This window comes from Diospyros lotus, chromosome 8 (assembly GCF_014633365.1).
Source record: "Diospyros lotus cultivar Yz01 chromosome 8, ASM1463336v1, whole genome shotgun sequence".
Taxonomy (NCBI): domain Eukaryota; kingdom Viridiplantae; phylum Streptophyta; class Magnoliopsida; order Ericales; family Ebenaceae; genus Diospyros; species Diospyros lotus.
This window is the reverse complement of record NC_068345.1, coordinates 1,136,220-1,158,146: the sequence shown is the minus strand read 5'-3', so window position 1 is coordinate 1,158,146 and position 21,927 is coordinate 1,136,220. Positions and strand designations below refer to the sequence as shown.

The 21,927-nt window shown below is 35.9% G+C and overlaps 2 protein-coding genes across 3 annotated transcripts; one reads left to right on the top strand and one right to left on the bottom strand.

Annotated features, from left to right (window-relative positions):
• The first annotated feature begins 2,220 nt into the window (after positions 1–2,220).
• On the top strand, positions 2,221–11,196 carry LOC127808258 (protein TIC 20-I, chloroplastic). 2 transcript variants are annotated; one of them, XM_052346712.1, is made up of 3 exons: positions 2,221–2,328; positions 9,450–9,650; positions 10,375–11,196. In XM_052346712.1, exons 2-3 carry the CDS (start codon positions 9,470–9,472, stop codon positions 11,013–11,015), a joined length of 822 nt encoding a protein of 273 aa, XP_052202672.1. In that variant the 5' UTR covers positions 2,221–2,328; positions 9,450–9,469; the 3' UTR covers positions 11,016–11,196. The 2 variants fall into 2 exon arrangements, with proteins under 2 accessions (XP_052202672.1, XP_052202671.1); XM_052346711.1 differs by lacking the exon at positions 2,221–2,328 and adding an exon at positions 5,430–5,979.
• Positions 11,197–17,875: 6,679 nt separating this feature from the next.
• LOC127807168 (bZIP transcription factor 44-like) lies at positions 17,876–19,239 on the bottom strand. The gene has a single exon (XM_052344826.1). The coding sequence runs from the start codon at positions 18,647–18,649 to the stop codon at positions 18,188–18,190; it is 462 nt and encodes a 153-aa protein (XP_052200786.1). The 5' UTR covers positions 18,650–19,239; the 3' UTR covers positions 17,876–18,187.
• Between the last annotated feature and the right edge of the window lie 2,688 nt (positions 19,240–21,927).

Here is a 21,927-nt window from a genome sequence, read left to right as displayed (position 1 = left end):
AGATATAAGAAGGTCAAAATGCACTATTAATAGACAAGTAAAAAGGTTTCGAAACAAAAATAATTATCTCTATAAAAGTGATCTGACAAAATCACACGGAAGACGAGGCCATATTGGAATCAAAAGGCGTCATGAAGGAGAACTATCCCATCTATTTGAGACTTAGATTATAACCAAAATTGGTGGACAAATGTTTTAATAAAAAGGATGGTGAGATTGTAAAGCTCAAATTTTGAGCCTTATTTTATAGAAAGCCTAAGGGAGGCCCATATGGCAATAGAAAGCCATTAGGGCTCCCAGCTTCCTTCCTCCCCTCTTCTCCTTCTTCCCGTTACAATCTCTCTCTCTCTTCCAAGAAAGCTGCTGTAAATCACCGATTTTGCGAAATCTAACCTTCCAATCTTGAATCCGACCGCATTTTCACCATAAAAGCAACCCCAATCTACAGTAAGTCTTTTAGTTTTATCAACGTTATTTTCAGCATGGATCCATGATATCTATACATACATATATATATATATATATGCGTGGTTGGGTTTGGCCAGAAGTTTAATCTTAGATCTATGGAGATTCAACCGTTGGATCTTGCCGGTTTTTAGATATGTTGGTCGATGGGGATAAGGATGTTGGGTTGATGCCTCCGATGGTTGGAAACCTCTAGCCACGATGGCCGGTGGTGACTGCCTGTGCGTTTTTTTAATTCTGACCGAAAATTAAAAAGTAGATCTATGAAAATCTAGCCGTTAGATCGGTCCCATTTTTGTGTATGTTAACCCCCTTGGCTTAGCGTTTCTAATGGTAGCCTCAGATTGTGGGAATATCCGGTCGCCAGTGGCCGTTGGTGGAAGCCGTTGTGGCTGGTATTGGCTGTTTTGGGGTTGGCCTAGGTTGGCGGGGCCCAAGTGGTTCATGGGCTAGTCCAATGTTTTTGGAGTTGGGTTTGGCCTAGTTGTGGCAACCCTTGGGTGGGTTCAATTCTGAGGTGACTTGATCTTGTATTTATTCAATTTTTATGTAATTTGATAATCTTGTAGGTGATATTGATGTGCCCCAGCCAATAGGCGTACGAGGGAATCACAAAGCTTAAATAACACTGTGAGTGGATAAATTGTATTATGGTGATAATCATTGTATTCATATCTCCATTTATTTTGATATTCTATATACACTACTCACGATTTTATTCCTTTAATTGCATCTGAAAAATTAGAATTCGTACAGTCTAATTTGCGCATATAGAATCCAAAAATGAAACCAACTGTCAAAAATCTCTTGGTCGGTTTTGGTTTTTTTAATTTGTTCGATTTGAACATCTATTCAATTGGTTTGGTTCAATTTTTGACAATATTTTAGTTTATTTAATTTGAGCTAATCGAACAGACCAAATGCTCATTCCTAACACATTAAAAAAACTAAAATGTGTGTTTGATTGCACACATTTTCTATGGAAAATATGTAATTATTACACATTTTCTATGGAAAACAATCAAACACTCTTAATTTTTTCATGGAAAAATATGTATGGTACAACCATTTAAAATTTCTTTCCATGGAATTTATTTTCCAAGGGGGTGAGATGGTTTTTGTTTTTTACGCAATATTACCTAGAATTAAATTCTAGATAATGCAATCAAACACACCTTAAATGGTTGTACCATACATATTTTTTCATGGAAAAATTAAGAGTGTTTGATTATTTTTCATAGAAAATATGTAATAATTACATATTTTTCATAGAAAATATGTGTAATCAAACACATTCTTAGTGTGTGTAAATACAAAGGTGAAGTGAGAATTTCATATCATTTAACTCAAAAGATTTAGTTTGATTCAAACAAAATATGCATAAATTATTTTTTATTTCTGCCATCGTATTCAAGTGGAAATTGAAGGATTGATAATAAGAACAGAATTGGAGATTTTCGTCCTCTATTAGTGGATTTTCATTTTCATTTTTTGGTATGGAAATGAAAATTAAACAATATTTTATGCAAATTTTGTTTAACAAATCTAGTGATTAAATAATCTGGGCCCATTGGCCCAGATATAAGAATGGGCCTACTTTCATGGGCTTGATAACTAGGCCCAAGGTTAGTTATTGGCCCATTCTGCCAGAAATTTGGGCCTGAAAGGTGAGAACCACACTGGTTGCAGCTTACGCGTATCACAGAGGATTTCTCCCCCTGGAGAATCGTACGGTTGTAAAAGTCGGATAGTAGGAATTGTTGATCCAACAGTGGACAGCGAACATGTACTGTTTATAGGCAACCAATAGAGGTTCGAGGGTGAGAACGAGGAGGAGCTCGAGTCTCTCCGCTTCATCTTCAGGTATTTCTGTGTCATCTCCAACAAAAGCTAGAATTAGGGTTTTTGTTCTGTCCCCCCATTCCCTTCTGTTATGCGATTGCCTGTTTGATTCTATTTCTTGCTTCATTTTCTTCGCTTGTTTTGATTTTGGTTCACCCGTGCTCAGTGCTCAAGAAGAGAATTAGATGGTATCTTGGGTTTGTGAAAGTGAATGTGAATGGATTGTGTATAGAAAGGAAGTGGATTTGGGTTTTCCCATGCTTAATTTGTGCCATTTGCTCTTCCTTTGGCAATCCGTTCTTGGAGCTGTTTGCAAACTTGTAAAAGTAGGGATAATTAGGATGTTTAGGGTAGCATAAATTGAATAGTCTTTATGTTGTATAGAAATTGTTTCACCACTTTGTTTTAAATATTACTTTTTTCATTAATCTATATTCTATGGGATGATTAGGATGTTGTCATGGCTAATTCAACTAAACTAATTGTGGGAACTATGGTGCCTGATGGGTCATTTCTCGGGTTCTCTTCACTGGCCCGGTTTGAAGACAATGGCTGGTTTCAAAAGTTGGTATTTTTACAAGGACTACCTTCTCAGATATTATGTATAGAGTTTTAGGCAAGGCTCCTTCACTCAGGCGCTACCTAGGCGAGCGCCTCTGCTGAGGCATCAAATGCTACAAGCGCCCACCTAGGCTGTAATGAATAAAAATCAAAAGAAAAATTGAAGTGAAGGGGTCGTCTGCAGAAGGAAGTGTAAAATGAAGAGGGAAAAAAAAAAGAAAAGAAACAGAGAAGAAAAGTAGACGCACTGGACTCCTCTTCATGTTTTTATGCTGTTGATGTTTCTTTTCAGCCACTGTCGCACTGCTTCTCAGTTAGTGTTTGATCTTTTCAGTCTGCTAATAGTTGCTCAACAGTCACTGTTTTGTTCTTTGATGTGTATATTTTGTTCTAGACTTTTAGTCAATACTTAGTTAATATTTGCAACAAAAGAGTTATATATGTTTGCTACAACTGTAAGCCAGTAATAGTGTAGCTTATAAATTCATACATATTATTGTTTGTATGTTAATATTAGATATTATATAACTTTGTCAAAATATATAACTTATTTTTTGTGTGAATATTTATATTTATTGTATGTTTGTTTGCCTTCCTATAAGTATTTAACATTGTTTATTTTGAACATTTGTTGTGTAACTTATATTTTATGTGTTAGTGTTATATATTATACTGTCTTATTATCTTTTTTTTATATTAAATATACTTTTTTTTTTTAATTTAGAGCCTTGCTTATGTCAGGCGAGCTCTTTTTTAGCACCTAGGTCCTTGGGCTATATAAGGCTCATAGCACCTTACAGGTGCCTCTCGCCCCCAACTATCTTGTTCTTGATTAAGGATTTCTACTTGGTGAAATCTGGAACAACCTCCTTTCATCTTACTTGTGGCGAGTGTTTTAAAACGCGCTAAGCGCTAGATGGGGCTTAGAAATTTTTTTATTTTTTTTTAAACATTTTGATGTTATTTTTAAATAAATTAAAATTGAAACAACAAGAGAAATAATAAAATTAAGTTTAAGAAAATAAATTATTGTTTGTCAAGAGCCAACAACAAGAAGCACTAACAAGAAGTTGTTATAAATATTAAATAATATTAATAAATATTAAAATATAAATAATATTTAACTTCTTTGCTTGCAAGTTATAAATATTAAAATATTTAAAATATTAATAAATATTCAAATAACAAATTCACATATTAACAAATATTAATATAAATAATAAATTAAATAACAAAAATAAAAAAAGGCAATAGCAAGCAGCAGCAACACTTGCTGCTTGTTTATTGTTTATCGCAGGGTGAGGAGTGAGGAAGACGAGAGAGAGAGAGCTGGAAAGCAGAGTGGAATGTCGGCGATTAGTCCATCGTTCACGACGGTAGGTGGTGGCATGAGACGAGATGACTAATAGAAATGGAAAGCAGCGATGGTGACTCCACAAGATAGGGGTGTTCAAAAAAATCGGTGCACCGTGAACATCGGCCAGACCAAATCGAACCAGACCAAATTGATTGGTTTTTTTTTTTTTTTTTACGGTCGGAAACGGTTTGAAGGTTATCCAAACCGCGCGATTTGCGGTTTGATCAGTAGGCAATTCGGTTTTAAACCGAACCACCCATAAAATAATATATATATATATATAAAGGCACCCATAACCTCACGCAACCCCCTCTCCACCCACAACCATAATCCTTACTCGCAATCTACATAGCCCCCTCCCCTACCCTCAAACTAATCCTTAATCGCAATCGGCACCCCCCCCCCCCACCCGTGCAACGATAATCGACAGCCCCCTCCCCCACCTGCGCAACTCTAATCGGCAGCCCCCTCCGGCCCTCCCCCACCCGCGCAACCCTTTCTCGGTTCCCCCCAATCGGAATCATCTGATCACCGTTGCTACTGCAACCTTCCAGCTTCCATCGTCTTCCCTTCTGCTTTCTTTTTCTCCTTATCCTTGGAGAATCGTGGTAGGCCACACCCAAGATTCTACCGCTGGCTGCAGCAGATCGAGGCAAAGGAGAGGAAGCTCGGGCCGAAGCGTCTAGGTGTGTGTATTTTTATTAACGTCTAGTGTGTGTTTGTTTGTTTGTTGTGGCTATTGATACATGAGAAGCCTAGTTTTAGATTCACTGATATTGGTTTGTAACAGAGAGGATATCCTGAATCTATGCAATTCTAGATCTCATCCTGTTTTGGGACTGGAAGGAATAAAATGACTGAAAAACATAAAAATTGCTTAAAAATTCAAAAGCTTGGTCAAATTGTAATCCTTTGGTATTGTCTAGTCCCTCAAAATAGTCATCATGGTGAGTTTTGAAATCTTTAGGAAGAAAAAAATAAATTTTTCTGGAATTGAATCCAAGAGACAAAGGTGGTATAAGTAGCCCTTTGGCTCGAGCAATTATCTTTTCATCATACTTTTTCCAATTGTTTGTGATCATTATTTTCACGTCATCCAGGGCGGATCCACGTGTGAACTACCCTAGACTGAAGCCCAGGCAACCCATAGCAAAAATTAAATTGCTAGAGTAAATTTTTTGATTATTTAGTCTTAGCCCAGCACAAACTCAGCCCAGCCCACCCTAATTTTTCCCAGCCCAGCCCACTTGCCTGCAAACCCTTCTCATCATCTTCCTCTGTCGAACTCGCTCTCTCTCACGGCTCACACTTCGCTGCCTCTTGCTCTCTACCTCCTCTTCTCTTGCTCGTCCGCTCGTGCTTGGCCTCGCTCTCTGGCTCTCTCTTGCTCTCGCTCGCCCTCGCTGGCTCTCTCTTGCTCTCGCTCGGGCTCGACCTCGACCTCGGCCCCTCTTGCTCTCGCTCGCCCTCGCTCTCTGCCTCTCTTGCTCTCGCTCGGCCTCGGCCTCGGCCCTTTTCGCTGCCTCTCGCCCTCGCTCGCCCTCCGGCTCTCGCCCTCGCTCTCTGCCTCTCTCGCTCTCGCTCTCGCTTGGCCTCGGCCCTTCTCTCTGCCTCTCGCCCTCGCTCTCTACCTCTCTCGCTCGCCCTCGCCCCCACGCTTGCTCGGCCGGTCGGGTTCGCCCTCTTGCTCGCTGCCCTCTGATTCAGGTCTTCGTTCCCCCCCCCAAACCCAGATTTGCTTCATTTTTTTCCAGGTATGTTTTATCTCTTTCAGTTCTTTGATTCTCTCGATTGACAGATAAATCTAGATAGTTTTTCTATTTTCGCCCATATTTTTTTTCCTTATTTGTGCTTGATTTGTTGTTGAAATCTCAGCATTTTTCAGCATCTTTTAAGTGATTTTCTGCTAATTTTGTGTTTGTTTGCCTATTTTACTACTGCATTTAGTTAGGAACTTAGGAATTGGCGTGGCTGGAAGCCTGGAATTTGTTATTATGAATCTGTTATTGAATATTTGAATTGAATATTTGCATCGACCATACTTTTGTCCTCTCTTGTTTAAACTCTAGAAATACAGTTGTATTGCCTTGCATTTGACTCAAATTTTGAGTTAAATATTTTAATTGTTCGATTATTGAATTGTGCTATTTTTTGTTTATGTATCTTAGAATTTAAAACGAAACAACAACTTTCTACAAAGAAAGGAAAAACATTGTTAGAATTTAGGACGAAACAACAACATTGTACTAATATTTTGGTTACATAAATTTTTTATTACATTAACTTTTTAAATTTCAGCCCCCCCAACCTAAATTCCTGGATCTGCCCCTGACGTCATCCATGTACAAGATTTATTGGATAATTATCGCCATTTGTTTGATAATTGCTATGACCTGGTGACAAGAAATGAAGTTGCTAATATTCTTAGTTGAATATGTTATAACAATGTCTCATGTTTTATTTATTTATAACAGGTTGGAGATTGTATGTTAAACAAGTTATTTTCAAACCGCGGTTTGGACACACCCAAACCAGACCGTGGTCTGGTCTGGTCGCCAAACCCATTAGCGGTTTGGCGTGCTGAAAATGGTTCAGACCGGCCAAACCGCACCGTGTACACCCCTACCGCAAGATATGGTAGCGGTGTGCGATGAGAGAGGCTGAGATAGAAAGGGCAAGCGGCGACTCGGGAAGAGACAGTCGGCAGCGGTGTGCAAGAGAGAGAAGGGGAAATCGACGAGAGAGATAAGGGGTAAGGGAAAACAAAAACCCTAATCGGCCAGGCAGTTCACGTGGTTAGGTGGCCGACTAGGTGCCACCCGGTACCGATTAGCCGGGCCGGCGCCTAAGGGGGCCGATTAGGCCATAATCGCGGCGGCCAGTGTCTGCCTAGCGCCTCGGCGCCGCCTAGGCCGAGTTTAGAACACTACTTGCGGCACTCCCTTGTATCACTGATACAGTGGCTTGCCTACTTTCCTACCCTGTGCGCATATAGCTCTGTGTGTGTGTGTCACTTCCCCTTCAATATAAGCCCTTCAATCTTCAATCTGTAAGCTCTTCATTGTGCCCACGGTATGCATATACCATACATGTGCAGAGCTACCTTCCTATACTGTGTTCCATTTATAACTCATATGTATTGCTGAGCTTTTCTTTTATTTATTTTTTTATTTTTCTTGGGATAGCCTCTGAAAACATTGGATGTTGATTAATGATTATGTTTGTTGATCCATATATGTACAGGTTTCTATGTTTTTGTTTCTTTCTTTTTGGGTTTTGTTGAAGAAAGTCACTGCAAACCAGGTCTTTGTTGTTTTGACTGCTCGACAAAAGAAGAGAAGAAAAGTGCAAACCTAGTGTTAGTTTAAAATTCAGTTATTTGGGTTATTGCATCCATTTTGGCTACAATGGTTAATTCAGTATTTTCAAAAATGTATTCAGTTTGATTACATCATAAAGAAATTTGGTTATTTCAGTTCGGTTGTCAAACCACCCAATAACAGACCCCCAAAAGGATTGCTTAGCCCTAGTGATTAATTGATTGTTAGTTGGTTTTTTTTGGTTTGGTAATCTGTTCCTGCTATTTGAAAGCTTCCAAAAATTAAAATTTTTTAGGTTAGCTTAAATTTGAGTAGTCTTCTTATTGTGTAGAAACAGTTTCACCTTTTTTTTTATTAAATTTATATTCTATGGGGTAATTATGATGTCGTCATGTCTGATTCAGTTAACCTGAGTGGTGGACTGTGATGCCTGATGGGTCCTTTCAATGGCTCAGTTTGAAGACAGTGACTGGTTTTAGAGAGTTGGTAGTTTTTACAAGAAGGGTTAATTACCTAGAAAGAACCCAACTTTTATCATGTTTTCAGTTTTAGACTGAACTTTTAATTTTTTCAATACTGGTATCAGACTTGTTTTTGTTTCAACTGTGGACTACATTCAACTTCCGTTAAACCCACCGTTCAAATTGACAACACAGAGAGAGAGGAGCATTCATTGACTTCCAGACCACTGCTTGTTCGCTTGCCAGTGCTGCACCTAGATTGCCTCAATCTCTCTCGAAGAATTATAATCCATTAGTCTGATTAATTAATCTAGAACTTGTCTGGCTATATCCCAAATGGATCAACATTGAATCCAAGACCATTAACCTCATCATTGTCGAAGGAGCTTCACCCCTTAATGCTCTCTCTTTTACACACTGAAAATCTAACAAAGCATATCCTCTCTCCTTATTCTTTCCAACCCACCACCAGTCTGAGTAGGGAGGAGCCCCACCACTGCACTGTCAAGCCCTTGAATTAGGGCTGGCAATGTCGTTAATGCCAATTGCAAGAATGAAAGAAGAGTGAGAGGGAGAGAGAATCAGAGAGAACAGAGGGAGAAGGAGATTGGAAGGAAGGATTATTCATTCATTCAATTGGTAAAATCCCGTGTGTGCTGTAGGTCTCTGTTAAAAAGGACCTCTAGCTATACAACAACTTCCTCTAACTGTATATCAGCCTACACTAGCTGTACCCTAGCTGTTACCACCGTTCTTCCCACCTCTAACCTCCCAACAGTCTACAAGAGATGTTGTGACATGCACCTGCTGCCTGTGAAGAGAGAAGCTCGGCAACCAAAAGAGGCTGGATCTCCTTGGTTAGCATCATTCGTCTGGCCTCTTCCATCGATGCTTCACCATTATTAAAGAAGAAACCCACACTGGTGGTCAAAGATCGTCCTCTCTAGCAAGCCAAATCTCCTCCTCCTCCGACACAGTCCTCTAGACAGCAATGTTGGGTGGTCTTCTTCTCCCCAATAGCAACTCATCCTCGCTGGGTCAGCTGCTTTGCTGGCTGCAATGGAGACCACAAATGAAGGCCTGTGCCCTCTTCTGGTTCTCCTTGCAATGTCTTCTTCTTAGTGGCAAGAATAAAGAGAGGATATATGTCTTCCTGGTGAGAGGCTCACAATGTCTTCTTCTTAGTGGGAGTTTGTCTGAGACTCTTATATGAATATAGTATTAAATTGGTCTTTGATATAGAGTTGGAAAGTTGCTTGCTTCATATCATATGTTTGTTTTTGTTTTACTGGCTAATGTTGATCAATCTTCACATTTTGCTATCATTTGTCTCTTCTCCTGCTTCCTAGATATGGTTTCAACTTATAAGTATGACTGCTCCATGATTTCTGGAAATCTTTGTTTGAATTTGACCAATTTTCTATTTTTTTGGTTATGATTTAGGTCTTTACTATTTCCTGACCATGATTCTGAATGGATGCTCCCTAATTCCTGGGAGTACTTGTCCGAATCATAAATTGTGCACTGCAAAGTCCTATCATCCTGCTTCTGTGCGCCTCCCTCATTTGCCTGCCCTTGTTTCATCTTCTGGCGTTAGGAGTTCACTGGGATTCTGTCAAGAACTAAAAATATGGTCTACCAAAGGTACACAAAGATGGTTTCTAATGTTTTTTGGCTGTAGTTTGCACATCTTACAAGAAGAAATACAACTCTTCTCTCTTGGAATGATGTTTTTATTTAGAAACAGGCTGGCAAAGTAGTCCTGTGGTATTCCTACAAGAATACATTCTGGTAGATGGTATTAAGCTCCTAATTTGAACCTTATGCAGTGGTATCCAAGGGACTTAACTACCAGAACTAGATGGCATTTTTCATTTCATCTTGCAGTAAGCATGAACGAGATTCAAAATCGCACCTTACTCCCGTTTATGTAAATTAGTTTTACAGATCCAAATTGTGAATTCTCAAGAGTCAAGATTATTGAGCGATGGCTCTTTTACCAGTATTGCACATAGGTATTAACATGAGATGTTATGTTACTATTAGACATGAGGTGATGTTGCAAATTAGTAGTAGATATGGCTATATGTAGAATGATTGATGAGTTGGAACTTGGAATCCATGTAGCGGACCGCGGGAATAAGGATTGGTGTGCTGTAGGTTGGACCTCATTTTAATACCTTTATCAATGCAAATACAACGGGAAAATGTGTATGACTGTCTTAAAGAGTTCTTTGTGAAAAGTTAAATGCTAAGAGGCGGAATATTTGGGAAGTTTGATTACAATACTAGTCTTTTGACTTGTCTCAGAGGTCTAATTTAATCTTAAGTTGAATATTATGGTTATTATCTTCAATTTTTGTGGCAGTAAGTCCTGTTCTGCAACTTGCTGCTGCATCAACTCCACTTTTAAGCGGTGATCAGGGCAGCCTGTTGCATACAATACCCACCATACGTAGGCGGCGGCAACGAAGTTTTCTATCCCCAAGTGCATCCAAGGATGTCCCTTACAGTTTCCGGTACCCTGCAATGACCAAGAAGCCAAGATGGTGGTGGAGAACTCTGGCTTGCCTCCCGTATCTGATGCCCCTACACGAGACATGGATGTATGCCGAAACTGCATATAATCTTCATCCATTCTTGGAGGACTTTGAATTCATAACATACCCCTTCTTGGGAGCTCTCGGGAAATTGCCAAGCTGGTTTCTAATGGCATATTTCTTCGTGGCGTACCTTGGAATAGTGAGGAAAAAGGAATGGCCTCACTTCTTTAGGTTCCATGTGGTAATGGGCATGCTCTTGGAGATCGCCCTGCAGGTCGTCGGGACTGTGAGCCGCTGGATGCCCCTCGCCATCTACTGGGGTAAGGTCGGGATGCATTTTTGGACTGCCGTCGCGTTCGGGTACCTCTTCACCGTGTTGGAGTGCATCCGGTGTGCCCTGGCCGGGATGTACGCCGACATTCCATTTGTGTGCGATGCTGCATACATCCAAATACCATATGATTAAAGGAACAGGCATGAGGAGTTTCCTCCTGAGGTGGTTGGTTGGTTGTTCTTCTCTGGTTGGTTGGTTGTTTTTTTTGTAAGTTATTGTTAACGATGTCTTCCCCATTGATGGTTTATGGGTTTTAGTTTGAATGCTGTGATGCACATTCGGAGTAAGTATCTAAGAAAGCAACCTTGATCAAGTGTTTTAACTTACATATGGAATGGAAAAAATGAAATTTAAAAAATATTTTAAATAAAAGTGTATCAAATAATTCATTAAAAAGAAGTTAGGTAATTTTTTATTTATTAAAAATTAGATAAGTAAATTTCTCTCTAAATTTATTTAGGATTTTACATGTAAGAGGAAAAGATTATGTTCACATATCTCATAAAATTTTTCATGTTTTTTGATAATGATAGGGATATTTTGATTAAAAAATATTATCTCTGCTTAATATATGTATTTTAACAAAGATATGAAAAAAATATAATTTTTAGTATATTTTAAAAAATTTAATAATTTGATAAAAATTTGAGAGTAATTTTTAATTTTATTTTATATTTTGAAAGATATTTTAATATTATTTTGTTTTATTCATTTTACCAAACACCAATCTGTTGTGAACAAAAAGCAAAAAATTCTGTAGACCTCACGTTTAATCAGGTTAGAATCAATGCGTAAATAAGTAGTAGGGGGCTAATCTACCAGAAAGACAGCATATATTATTGTTCAAAAGGAATGAGCCAAACCCTTTGAAGGCCACTAAATTAAGGTATGATTAAAGAGAGAAAACAAGTAAATTAAAGCATCAATTATGAGCCTCACTTTAGTTCCCAACAAGAGGGGAAGAAAGTAAAAGCAGTGTGTTTCAAACACGAAGTGCAGCAAGTACAAAAGCAAAAAAACATGCATTAGCCATCGTATCATCTTCTTCACTTTTCTTTTTTCTTTTTTTTTTCCAACAAGGGAATCCATCTTGCTGTTGTTTGATTTGAGGTGATACATCATCATGACCCAAGCAGAAAGTTACAGGTATTAATTAATTTAATTGGGTTCGGCTTGGTGGAAATGCCCTTTTAGTTTTACATCACATTCACTGTGATGTATTGTTGCCTTTCATGGTGCAGCCCCACTCTTATATAAAGCAAAAGGTTTTTTTTAGTTAAATCAATCAAGTCACAACTCGCATGTTTGATCAGTGGGATAACCTATGTGTTGGATAATTTCTCATATTTAAATTAGGTAAAGATGGGCATCAAATGACCATTCTTTTCTTTTTAGTAATTTGATTTGTTTTATAAATATAGATGTTTATTGAATTGAGTTGGGTTATATATAGGGTGCCCGTTTGAGGTAACCTGACCTATGAGCACCAATTCACAAGAGATAATGTTAATTCAATTCAAATTATCATATAAAAAGAAGGTTATTTCTAACTGCATTAGTTTCCATTTGTAAGTTAAATTGACTTCCAATTTAATTCGAAATTATAACAACAATTGGAGCCTCCCTTACAAAAGGACATTAAGGGTACATTTGATTATAAGGGTGAAATTTAGGTGAAAAGAAAATGAATTCCAGAAAATTAAATTATAAGGAAAATAAATTACTAAAAATTAGAAATTTAAGTTATTTGAATGGTATATTTTTTACTTAAAAAATAATATTATTTTCCATCTCTTACTGTTTGATTGGTAATATTTTCTATAAAATTTAATAAAACACTCAATTTTGATACTTGAAATAACAATTGTGTATTAATATATTGTTCTACATGTCTAAGGTTGTAGTCAAGCTGAACATTGCTCAACTTGTTAAGAAAAAAAGGAAGTTTGAGCTCAAGTTCGAACTCGTTAAAGGATTTACGAAGCTCAACTTCGGCTCTCTAGAAACCTACAAGAAAATAGAACAGTGGTGTAGGTTGATGATGGGAGGCAACAATAAAGGTAGTGGAGGCAGTGATAAAGGCGAGAAAGAGACATTGATTACGAGGGAGACGAATGGTGAAAGTGATTAAAATTGCAGAGAAGGATGGCATTGATGGTGAGAATGACAAGAAGAAGGCATCAATGGCGAGGGAAACGGATGGCAGAGGTGGCCATTGTGATGTTGACATCAAAGGGGATGGATGGTGGATGCCACTGAGTTTGACCTAGGGTCGGATATGTTGATTGCTAAACAAATTGACAAATGGAGAAGAAACGAGGAGATTCAAGATTAGATTTAAAAAGTTTTCTCTTTCTCTAATTCCATCTTTGAGACAAGTTTTTTCTTGGAGACGGAGAACTTTCGTCTCTAAATCAATATTAGTCGCAATTTCAATTAAAAAAATAATATTTTGAATACAACAGAAAAAAAAATTCTATTTAAAAAATAATAATAAAAAACTTATTTCACAAACCTATTCATGAACTTATTCGTGAGTCAAATCGGGTTGAGATTTATTTTGTTCAAGCTAGTCTTATTTATAATACGAGTCAAACACAAATGAACTCTTATTGAATTGAACATCGAGCTATTCACGAACAGCTTAGTTCATTTACAACTCTATGTGTTATATTTATACAAATGTATAATATATTAATAAAGAGTATCATCTCAAATGTCAAATTGAGTATTCAAATAATATTTTTAATTTTTTATATATAAAATTATCATATTTAAAAGATATAAAAGTTGGTAAAGAAGAGTAAAATATGCATTGCTTTTGTAGATTGAGGTCATAGCTTAGTTACATTCCACCATCTGGAATAAAATATACATAAACATGGATGACTTGAAATGGATAATTGCCACTTAAATGGCCCTTTCGTGTATTTACTTTATGAAAATGTCCCTTTCTATACTTTTATATATATTCATATATATATATATTTATAATATGAGAAGCTCGAGAGATCCATTAATCATAGATAATCTTCGATTTAGATCTATCTCATCTTCTTTAAAACTCACAATTTATATGCTACAGTGGATAAGTTCATTGGAAGCTGAAACCCAAAAACTTTATCCCTTAAATAGATATAATAAAAAAAAGTAAAATATAATATATTTTTAAATAATGATATTTAGTTCGAATAATTGGGCAGAGTAGGTGAAACATTCACGTTTTTATATTTATTCCGTGTAATGGTATATCTATATATTATTTTGAGTAAAATATTAATATTCTATATTGTTGTAAGCTCTTGGCTTTGCATGTTGCATGCTGTTGTAAGTATGAGCTGCAAGTGGCAGTAATTAAAGATCCAATTAATTCGCTTAATAATTTGCTACTACAAGTCACAGCCTTTTGGTTGCATCAGATAGCCATTGAGCCATAGTGATTAAGAAACTAATTAAGTGTTAAATTCTGATTAAATCTAACTCATAAAATATTAACACTTAAAGTGAATTTAAAAACCCATTAAATGCTCAGTTGGGCCTACAAAATGACATCAACTTCAATGGCTGGCCACAAGCTTAATTAATGCTCTAATCATATCAGCTTATAGCAAATAATATATAATAATAATGGGTTTAACTAATATATGATTTAAATACTCCTAACAACCAATCAAAGTTCAAACCCAAGAAGCCATGACACTAATTTCATCATCTTTGCTTCCTCTTTTATGCATTTATCAACTTCCTACCCCTATTGCTTTGCTTCTCCACCCAAACCCACCACTTCTTTTATTTTATTTATTTTTCTTATCTTTGACTTTTTTTTAATTTTTTTTTCTAAATATTGGTATTTTATCAACATCTTTGTCATCGTAAATTTTAATCTTACTATACGAGGTCGGTAAAAGCTATGTTACATAACTTGTTTAAATTTTAAAATTTTCATTTAATTTTTCTTATCTAAGAAAGTGTAGTTTTTCATTTAAAAAGTAATGAATTTCTTTCATTATTATAAGGGATCGTATAGAGGTTGATCTATAAAATTAAACTAGGTTAAATTTCTATGGTATTTTTCTTAATTTTTGTATTTGTCTCTCTTACCAAAGTATTACTAAAGAGTAGGGGTGTGCAAATTAAATTTTAGTCCACATCGGTAGTCTAAGACCGAATTATGATTTTTGTTTTTTAATTGTTAATATATATATGTGTGTGTGTGTGTGGGGGGGGGGGGGGGGGGGGGGGGGGGGGGGGGGGCTAATGGATGCATCCAACTAATAGTGCTAGTTTGCCTTTGCACCTTCGTTTAATGCAGAACCCATACTGTGAGACTTTGTAGGTATCCTCCACTATCTCCATAACCTCACTAATGCCCTTAACTTTTGGATCATGCTATTTGTATATAAGTTCATTTATAAATGAGTTTACAGATAAGGTGAAAAGACTATTTTGTCCCCTCCTCTCTTATCTCAATAACCATTTTATCTTTTTTTTTTTTTTTTATCATCTCTCTCCCTCTCCTCTTTCTATCTTCTCCTCCCCATTCAACACCACCCGTCGACGCTCATCGCTGCCTCGCTTGGCCGACGGCGTCCGCTCGTCTCTCACCTCTTTGTTGGCCGACTGCCGCCTTGCCTCTCGGCCAATCTAGAAGCGAGGCAACGACGGTGTCTGGCAACGAGGCAAAGCCAGTAGTTAGAGGGGAAATGGGAGAAAGAAAGAAAGAAAGAAAGAAAGAAAGAAAGAGAGAGAGAGAGAGAGAGAGAGAGAGATGAGATAAGAAAAGAGAAGAGAATATAAGAGAAGTCGTGAATTTCTCACAACAAATTCATTCTGTAAACCCACATGTAAAACTATTTATGTACAAATAGCATTATCCTTAACTTTTTAATAAAACCTTTTTATCTTACAAACATATTTCTATAAGATTCATACTAAATTTCTCATTCGATGTTTAGTTTTTTTTTCACTATAAAAAATGTTGTGTCTAAAAATTGTCTCTAAACTTCGAAAATTTCATCTCTAACTGGTTAGAGATAAAATTAGAGATGGATTTCACTCAATCTCTAAAGAATTCGTCGCTGACTAATTAAAGACCAATTTTTTATTCCTCTCACACTTTTTATGATATTTCTTGTTTTCACCGATAACAAATAAATAACGTATTAAATTTTTATCTCATTTTAAAGATAAATTATTTAAACTAAGAAAGGTATACACGAATTTTTTTTTTTTTTTTTTTGTTAACGCACCATCACGAGCTCCCCCCGCTGTTCGGCCCTATGATTTCAACAGGAAAGATAAATCAGAGAATCCAGTAGGCAGGTTTCGACCCCTAACACAACTGCAAACGTGAGGGCAGCGAGCATTTTTCATTTTTCAGTATCGCTCCTTGTCTGCTGAACTATCTCTTGGCCATAACTCAAACACGAAATTTGGGGACCCAAAGAGCAACATCCTAACAAATTCTTACTTTACGAATTAATCTATGCTCTGAGGCTATATACACGAACTCTTAGTCCACGTTTAGATGCAAGGAAGGACACAGAAGGGAAAACAAGACCATTTCCCTTATTTGGATAGAAATTTCATAATGGAAGGGGAGAGGACATGGGAGGGCATCTATTTTACTTACACCTTGGTTTGGAGTCTTAAAAGGAGAGATTGAAATATATTTATAAATATGGTTATGAATTTTACTCTTTTTTTTTGTAATTTGAAAATTTTAAGAGGTCTTTGATCACAAATAATGTTTAGCACGAACTGTTCTACCTTCTCTAAAACCCGTTGCCCACTTTGACCAAGCCTAGGTGTAGGAATAAATTTGTCGTGAGTTGAAACTCAGGACTTGATTTCTAAAATAGACACAAACGATTGCATAATTCTACACAAAGACAAAATTAAATCCATAACCTCGTGGTATCTCAAACTTCCAAATACATGAGGCAAATCATCTGTAAATTTTACTATCTTGCCTTTATTATTTTTTATACATGTTTATTTATTTTAGAAGTGAAAAAGAATAATTATAACTTTATTATCTTTCTTTAATTATTCCGTCCTTTTCGTTGTCTACCCAAATAAAATAAAATTATATCACATTCATTTACCTTTACTCTATTTTATTTTCATTTACATTTCGTTCCATTATGTACTATTTTGTTCTCTACGGCACCTCACTCCAAATTGAAAGAATCTGATAGCTTTTGTGAACCTTAACTCCAATGAATTATGTCTGCTTTGGCAGTACTAAACTAAAGGTAAAGGGTGAAGACACAGCTTGCAGGTCAGTACATTGCATATGTAGTAACAACTTCTAGTTTGGTGAGGTGAAGACCCTCTTTAGGTGGTAAAACTCGGATTATATGATAGATAGTCACCTAAATATATAATCGATGGATGCTTATATCTCAAACCTAAAATTTCAAAACGATCGAGGATAAATACTCGTCTTTGTCTTAATCTTTGGATGACACGTGTCTTTTTTGTCAAGTAATCATGTGTCTTATGTCTCTTTTTTCTAAGACACTCCTTCTCCCTAGCTAACAAAAGCACAAGTCTAGAAATAGATGAAGAAGTAGAAACCATACACTAGCTAGATCCATACCTCTAGAGTTACACTATTAGAGATCGATGATTAATGAAAATCATGCTCGAACCATCTTAGATCAAGCAATATAAGCCCAATGACCAAAAAGATGAAAGAGGGCTCTCAAAATTTTAATTTGTTTATTCTACCCTCTCGTGTTCGTTATTTAAAATTCAAATACTAACTTAATTATAGAATATTTCTTACAAAAAAAAACCTTGTATCTTGTCGAATTTGTCAGTGATGATTCAATTCTCAAATATTTAATTAAATATGTGCTTATATATATATATATATTTCTTGTAAGCATTTGATCCAACTGAGTCAAATAGGGGTTTAATCACTTCTTCATAATCATTCACTTTCACCATAATTCATAAGGAAAAAAAAAAAAAAAAAACAAAGAGGAACAAGAGACAGAAAGAGAATTAATGATTTAAACAAAATACAAATAGCTGGCTTAATTAGATTTAGAGCCATTAATTCATTCCATACCAACGGATACACATTTACAGCTAAATAAAACCCATTTAATTAACACTAATTAATCCCCCTAATAAAACCAGCTTAATCATACATTAACCATGGCAGACACACACCCAAAATAGCCTCCTCCTCTTCGGTGGTGAAGAAGAAGAGGAAGAAGAAGAAGAAGATCAGTGAAAACCATGAAAGAGACACCGCCAAATCACCCAGAAATAGCAAAATTTGCGGAAGATCAGTACTGAAACATATCCGCAGAAGCCATGATGGGTTGGTTCAGATACATGAGATTCCACGAATTGTTCGTGTCGGGAAAGCCCTGGAGATGGAGATCGGCGGCGCCGAAAACTCCATTACCGTTGGCGGAGTTCATGTACTCCAAGATATCGTTAAGCGACTGCAGGCGCTGGCTGAGCTCGGCTACCTGAGCCCTGAGCACGGAGTTCTCGGCTTCGACATTGATGAAGTGTTGAGTGGTGATGGTGATGCTGGTGAGGATCCGGCTGTTCTCGCTCTGCAGCTGACCGACCTGCGCCGTCAGCTCGTCCAGGTGCTTCTGCTTCCTCATCCTGGATCTCCTCGCCGACTCTCGGTTCGACTGCATTCTCTTCCTCTTCCTCTGATCCATCAAAAGCTGCAAATCCTCTTCGGAGCCTGAGTTCTGAAGCCCCGAAGAATTTCCACTAGAAAAAGCCATGGGATACTAACTAAATACAGAGACAACTAGATCTAAATTTATATATATATATATATATATTTATGATTACGAATATGAATACAAATCCTCTGTGTATATATATATATATATCTATAGATACTAAGATTAGGGAGAGGATGAGAGTTTGTTCATGAAAAAACGTAGAACCAGTAGAGGAAGACAACGGAGAAAGATTGAACGAGATGGGTCCGGCGCCGGAGAGAAGAATTTATCATAAACCCAGAACGGAGGATTTCACTTAGAACCGGAGACATTAATCTCAAACATTAAGATCAAGATACCCAGCATGAAGATTTGATTTTTGAAGAGAAAGAGGGGGGGGGGGGGGGAAGTTAATCTGGCCGAGAAAATACCAGCAGAGTAACGAGAAAAAGAAGGAACGGAGGCTTGGATCTAAGGGGGTTGGGGGTGGGGGGAGAGGCAAAAGGGGAAGAGGTTTTTGAGGGTGTGGGGAGGGTAGATTTATAGATCAGGAAAAGGGGACCAAGAAAACGAGAGAAAATGGGCGAGAAAAAGAGAGAAAATGGGGGAAAAAGGGGACGATGGCTTTGGAATCTCCCGTCAGTTTGATTTGGGTGGCGATCAGTCATGTGGGGTGGAGATGAAATTTCCACAAGCCTCCAACGTCCAGCTGGTGACCGGAAAATTCCAAAAAGCAACTTATTATTATAAAATCACTGCCCTATCTGACAGCTTGATTTTCCCTCCCTTGTTTTCACCGTTTAACTTTTTTTTTTATTATATATTTGTAAGGTGGGAGCAACAGCAATCCTTAATACACAAATGGCTTTCGAACTCAACTATTTTTCCCTTTTTAAAACTTTGTAATTTATGTGGAGTCAAATTAAGTGTACTAATAAGTTCATCTCAAATCGAAGCTCAAAGATTGACCCTTTGAATAGAGACAAGTAATTATATAGTCTTGTATAGAGATAGAATTAAATTTACAATCTCACAATATCTCAAACTTCAAAATGTATGTGACAGATCGTCTATAATACTTTAAGAGATTAATTTATTGTCTTACTTTAGAATTTAAATTTTATGATCTAGATTAAAGATGTATTAAAAAAAAATCTAAATCATTAAAATTGTTCGAATCAAATCGACGTAAATCGTCAATTTTTTTAATTTGGACAATCGATTTTGCTTTCATAGTTGAGTAAATTGACTTATAAAATCAATCGTTCGTATCCTTTAATTAAAACTCAAAAAACACTTGTAATCACTAATTCTTAATAGTTGTGGCAATTTGAAAGTATTAATTTATGATTGTGTCTTTCAATTTAGAACATTATGTGCTTTGTGATTTTTGATATTTCATAATATTATTTTAATTTTTTTGGATATATACTAATTTTTGAGTTTCAGCGACAATGTTTCTTATATCCTTTAAATCGTTAAACTATGATTTCGATGATTTGACATACGTGATTTGGTTATGGTTTAATTTGGAACACGTTTTCTAAGCCACCCAAACTGACCATTGCACACTCTTAACTTAGATTTTTGTGTTCTAAAATACATCCTTAACGTATGTAACATACAAATACCTTTAAAAGAAAATCAAATCGAATTCAAATGTTCAAATTGAGTTAAGTGTGTATGCACTAGTGACTTAAATCATATACGACAAGAGGTCACCACTTAAATTACCACTAAACATTTATTTAAATCATATGGCAACAAGTAACCACTTAAATTATCACTAAACATGCATTTAAATCATATGACAACAAGTGACCACCTAAATAATTACCACTAAACATTAAACTCAAACTCAGAACCTTAAATATAAATTTAAGAGATGTCGACTACAAGTCTAATTAATATCCATAAAATCTTCTACCAAAAAGAAAATATGCAGATGATTCATTCAACTACTTTAAGAGGTCCATTTACTGGTCCTAACTCCCAATCTTAGAGGTGGGGACATAAGCTCAACTGCTTTGAAAGGTGCCATTTACTTGTCCCTGTCTATCACTTTTACAATTGGGTCACAAGTCTAATTTTTCTAACATGATTATTGATTGATATTTTTATAAGGGTAATATTAATTATTATCTTAAGAGGGATGATTAAGTCTCAAAATTCATTTATTACATCTTATTTTTAATATCTAAATAATTTTATTGGTTAATGATAAATGCGTCGTGTTTTAGACTATTTAATCAATCTATATAATTGTTTGAATATTAAAAATAAGATATAATAAATACATTTTATCTTAAAATAAAGTCTACTTATGAATGCTTAAGCAACGGGAACAACATTATCCTTTTTATAAACATTTAGAGTGTGTTTAATTGCACACATTTTTCATGAAAAATATGTAATTTATATGGAAAATAATCAAACACTCTTAATTTTTTCATGAAAAAATATATATAGTACAATCATTTAAAGCTTCTTTCCATGGAATTCATTTTTCAAGGGGGTAAGATGGTTTTTATTTTCTAGACAATATTACCTAGAATTAAATTCTAAGTAATACAATCAAACACACATTTAATATAAAAAGCATCAAGAAAGTAATTAGTATGATTGTGACCTATTTATAAGATGACACACTATTATCATATTTTTATTTCACAAAATGTAAGCATGATTGAAATTTGTGTGTAATGTACACTAACATTAGTGCCAACTCCACCTGGCTTTCAAGCATGATTAAAGGCTTGGGGAGCGCATATTCCTAATAAATAGGTAATGGCAATATCATTCTATTAACTCTTCTTTGCAGATAACAATAAGATATTTCCAAAGTAACTCAATTACCAAGCATATGTCACCATCACATTTGGAGGAAATTAGACCTTTGCAAGAAAAGAGAAAAAGTTTTAACTTGGTAGAAGATTAGACCTCCCCCAAGAATCAAACTCATTGATCTCTTACTTTAATATTATATTATTTATAAAATTAGACTATTATTACTAAGTCAAAAATTTAACTTGTTAATAATGACGCAATCTTATTTCTTTAAAATGTAGTAATTTATCATGTTATGTTTCGATTGCAACTCAACCAAATTTAATTTTGGTCACAACAGAAGTTAGATTCGACTTAAAGTGAAGAGACGACTAGAGTAAGTCTCTACCAAATATCATCTAAACTAAATTAAAAAACTCTTATTCTTATATTACATCGAAACTTGTGTGACATATTGTGTTTTTACTTGTTTGAAAAATAAAAAGCACAAAACACAATCATTTTAGGCATTATAGAGCTATAGATATTGACCACTTTGGTGCTTTGAT